This window comes from Lactuca serriola, chromosome 3 (assembly GCF_051521515.1).
Source record: "Lactuca serriola cultivar US96UC23 chromosome 3, Lser_US96UC23_V15, whole genome shotgun sequence".
NCBI classification, from domain to species: Eukaryota; Viridiplantae; Streptophyta; class Magnoliopsida; order Asterales; family Asteraceae; genus Lactuca; species Lactuca serriola.
In genome coordinates this window covers 91512506-91516772 of record NC_136410.1, presented here as the reverse complement: position 1 = coordinate 91516772, position 4267 = coordinate 91512506, and the positions used below count along the sequence as shown (strand labels likewise).

The 4267-nt window shown below is 36.0% G+C and overlaps 1 protein-coding gene across 1 annotated transcript; it reads right to left on the bottom strand.

Annotated features, from left to right (window-relative positions):
• Nucleotides 1–591: 591 nt before the first annotated feature.
• LOC145092859 (uncharacterized) lies at nucleotides 592–4015 on the bottom strand. Its single transcript, XM_079030847.1, has 2 exons — nucleotides 1153–4015; nucleotides 592–1002 (listed from the first exon to the last, which is right to left on the bottom strand). The coding sequence occupies exons 1-2, from the start codon at nucleotides 4013–4015 to the stop codon at nucleotides 704–706; spliced, it is 3162 nt and encodes a 1053-aa protein (XP_078886973.1). The 3' UTR covers nucleotides 592–703.
• Nucleotides 4016–4267: the final 252 nt, after the last annotated feature.

Sequence of the window (4267 nt, the reverse complement as noted above, 5' to 3'; positions counted from 1 at the left end):
TGAAGGGGATATAAAACATAAATCAGTAAGAAATTGAAATTAATGTTAAATCCATGTTATACCAAACTCATCCACATGAACTCTTATTCTAGTAATATTTCAAAGTGACATCATGTACGTTTAAGTTGATCTATTTTGTGTAAATGCTTTAGGCTGCCAAATTTGGAATTCAATAGATCAAAAGCAAATGAAATTTTTTCTTAATAGTTAAAATGTTCTGTTGACATCTCTCACCATTTGGTATAATTGCTCATCACATAATCTAAAATAGAAATATATTTTGTATATTTGAATAACTTAGATAGGGTACGGGGTATATAACATGATGTCGACCCAAGTTATACCCCATAAATCATATTAACTAGTTAATATTCACAGTTGTATTTTTTTTGAAAATATGAAGTCAAATTGTTCGTTTTAAAACATGCAAATAACAAATAAATATAAAATGAAACAAATATAAAAAGTATGTCTTGTTTGAGGGATGTATGTGTGGCGTATTCCTTGTTTTCCAGCAGTGAGTTTTAGAAGTATATATAGCAATCTTCATTGACTTATTTGTATACTACAACAAACATATGTGAAGTTTCTTAACAAAAAGCTATTCAAATGAATACATATTGGGAAGATGCATATAGGGAACTTAAGAAAAGTAAAAAGAACACTGAAAGTACAATATATTGATCAGGAAAGAGATGTCTACTCAAAGCAGATCCTTCATTAACCGATTTGAAACTTGTTGCATTGTTGGTCTTTCATGCGGATTGGAGTTCAAACATGCTCTTGAGAGACTCAAAATCATCTTAACTTGTTTCTCACCTTGTGATGAGGGAGGAGGTATCCGACTATCTCCCACGTTTGATGGCACCGGATAATCATCCGACACTGTTGGTAAAGAAGCTATCAGTTCTCCAGGATGCTTTCCCATTATCACTTCTACTGCAACAACTCCAAAGCTATACACATCGCATTTCTCAGTAGCCACCATTGTATAAGCAAGCTCTACATTCAAACAAACATGAGACAAAAACAAAGAGCTATATCAACCCCACAGGATTCTAACATAGATACATATATGTATATATATATACATATTTCTATATATCATAAAACTTAAGAAGATGTAGAACTAAACTCACAAGGTTGAGTTACCTGGCGCAATATAGCCATAGGTGCCTGCAATTGCGGTCCAGTTGGAAGAGTCTAGCTTTAAAAGCTTGGATGTGCCAAAATCAGAAATATGCGCCTCATAATCATAATCAAGAAGGATGTTGGCTATGGATATGTCTCTATGAATTATAGGCGGTGAGCAATCATGATGCATATAAGCCAAACCATTAGCTACACCTTTTACAATATTTACCCTTTTTAACCAATCCAATTCTTTTGCTAAGACATCACTTCTCAAGATTGATCCAAGGCTTCCATTTTCAAGGTATTCATAAATCAAAAATGAGTGGCGGACATGGGAGCAAAATCCATAGAGTTTCACTATATTTCGATGCCTTATATTCGTTAATGCTCGTACCTCATTAAGGAATCCATTATGGTCAACATTCTCAGATGACGAGTGAAGTTTCTTGACAGCTACCACATTATTAGGTTGTAGCTCGGCTTTGTAAACGATACCATATCCTCCGGTACCAATGCAGTATGCTTCATCGAAATCATTTGTTGCCTTCAAGATGTCAGCATACACTACTTTTCCATCAAAACTTGTAATAGAGAAATAATCACCGCTTTCTTCGTCCAATGGTTTTTGTGGAGATTTTTTCTTGTGTTGTTGATAAGCAATGACGCCATACGTGAATACACCAAGTAAAATAGCCCCGATAAGAGGGAGCATAATTACAAGGATAAGCTTATGATGAAATGAATCGTTTTTCTTCTTCATTTTATGACTTGGACAAAGTTTCACACGTGTAACATTCCCACACAAATCTGGATTGCTTTCTATGGATGCATTCACAAAGTTAGCCCAATTGGGGACTGGACCTGAGAGCTCATTGTAAGAAAGGTTGATATCAATCCCGAGAGGCAAACGTGTAAAAGCATCAGGAATAGAACCAGAGAGTCTATTGTGAGAAAGATCCAATTTTGTCAAACTTTGCAAACTTTGAACTTCAGATGGTATCTCTTTCATGAGAAAATTCTGAGATAAATCAAGTTCCGTAAGATGAACTAATTTACCAATCTCGGATGGAATTTTCTCACTGAGCTTGTTATTACTAAGATTTAAGTAGTGGATTTGTGCCCATTGACCAATAGTTGTAGGAATCGACCCATTCAATCTATTTTTGGATAGATCGAGTACTTCAAGGAGTTCACAAAATCCAAGCTCCAGAGGTATAACACCTGAAAGTTGGTTGCCAGCCAAGGACAACTCCAACATACTTTTCATTTTCCCAAACTCCCTTGGGATCTCACCAACCAAATGATTCGAAGATAGGTCAAGTCTTTGTAGTTGATTTGAATTTCCAATATCCAAAGGAATAGAACCACTAATTTGATTGTTATTCACCTTAAAATCAGTGATAGACTTCACCTTCCCAAGTTCTCTGGGAATGGGACCAGCAAGCTCATTGTAATGCATATAAAGGAGATTTAAAGATGTCAAATCACCAAATGATGAAGGAATAAAACCACTAAGCTGATTTACGCCCACCGAAAGAAGAGTGAGAGACTTCAACTTTCCAAGTTCACTAGGAATGGAACCGGATAATTTATTACCACCGAGGGTCAGCCATTGTAGGTTGCTGAGGTTTCCTAGTGATGAAGGAATAGAACCACTAAGTTGATTGTCGACCACCTCAAGATCAGTGAGAAACTTCAAATTCCCAAGTTCAATAGGAATGGGACCAGAGAGTTGATTTATGAACAAATAAAGGACATTTAAAGATGTCAAATCACCCAATGATGAAGGAATAGAACCACTGAGTTGGTTTTCACTTGCATCAAGATTAATGAGAGACGTCAAATTCCCAAGTTCAATAGGAATGGGGCCAGAGAGTTTATTTTGGGCGAAATAAAGGAAATTCAAAGATGTCAAATTACCCAATGATGAAGGAATAGAACCACTAAGTTTATTGTCACTTACATCAAGATTAGTGAGAGATTTCAAATTCCCAAGTTCAATAGGAATGGGGCCAGAGAGTTGATTTTTCCATAAATAAAGGACATTCAAAGACGCCAAATCACCTAGTGATGAAGGAATAGAACCACTAAGTTGATTTTCACTTACATCAAGATAAGTGAGAGACTTCAAATTCCCAAGTTCGTTAGGAATGGGACCAGAGAGTTGATTTTGGTACAAATAAAGGACATTCAAAGATGTCAAATCACCCAGTGATGAAGGTATTGAACCGCTAAGTTGATTGTAGGCCAGCTCAAGATGAGCGAGAGACTTCAAATTTGCTAGTTCTGTAGGAATGAAACCAGAGAGTTGATTTTTGTACAAATAAAGGACATTCAAAAGTGTCAAATCACCCAATGAAGAAGGAATTGAGCCAGATATATTGGTTGAGTATAGGTGCAAGATGTTTAGCTGGTGCAGGTTTCCTATTTCAGGTGGGATTACTCCAGAAAATTTATTCAATGAAAAATCAAGATATACAAGTTTGGACAAGTGTCTTATTTCTGGTGGGATAGGGCCAAAGAAGTTGTTTATACTGAGATTAAAATGTGTAAGATTGTGTAGCAAAGAGAATGAAAATTGATGAAGCGTACCCTTTAATCCAGATGATGTGAGGTTCAACTTCTGAATGCTCCCATCGGCATTGCAAACTACTCCAAACCAAGAAGTGCATGGAAGTGACGCACTGGAATTCAAAGGGAGGGGAATCCATGAAGAGAGCAAAGAAATTTTTGGTATTTCAAGGCTCTCTTTCCATCTAAGAAGAGCATTGGCTTCCTCTAAAGAAGCAGAAGCGAAATTTGGTATGCGGGAGAGTGTGACGATTAATAGAGTTAGAGAGAAAAATAACAAGTTTGAAGACAACATTATTTGCTTTGCCATGTTGCTTTTGATAAAAAAAAGGAATGGATTTCATGTCCTAATTTATACTTGAGCTACCTTTTCTCTTGTTTTCTTTTTCACCTACTCCCAAAAGGAAATTTTCTCAATGTCATATTTTTCCACAAGGAGTGTCTTTTACGGTGTCAATTTTTTCCACAAAGGAATGTATTACACTTTGAATTGTATCTATCATGACATTAATCCTTTTTTCGTAGAATAATAAGATTTGTTGTAACCCAAAATTTAGCAAGG

Bases quoted from the DNA above. Each gene is read 5' to 3' on its own strand.
- LOC145092859 (XM_079030847.1), bottom strand. From the start codon at position 4,015: ATGGCAAAGCAAATAATGTTGTCTTCAAACTTGTTATTTTTCTCTCTA. The intron at 1,003-1,152 runs GTAACTCAACCT...GTTTGAATGTAG, and splicing joins CTATGGCTATATTGCGCCAG to AGCTTGCTTATACAATGGTG.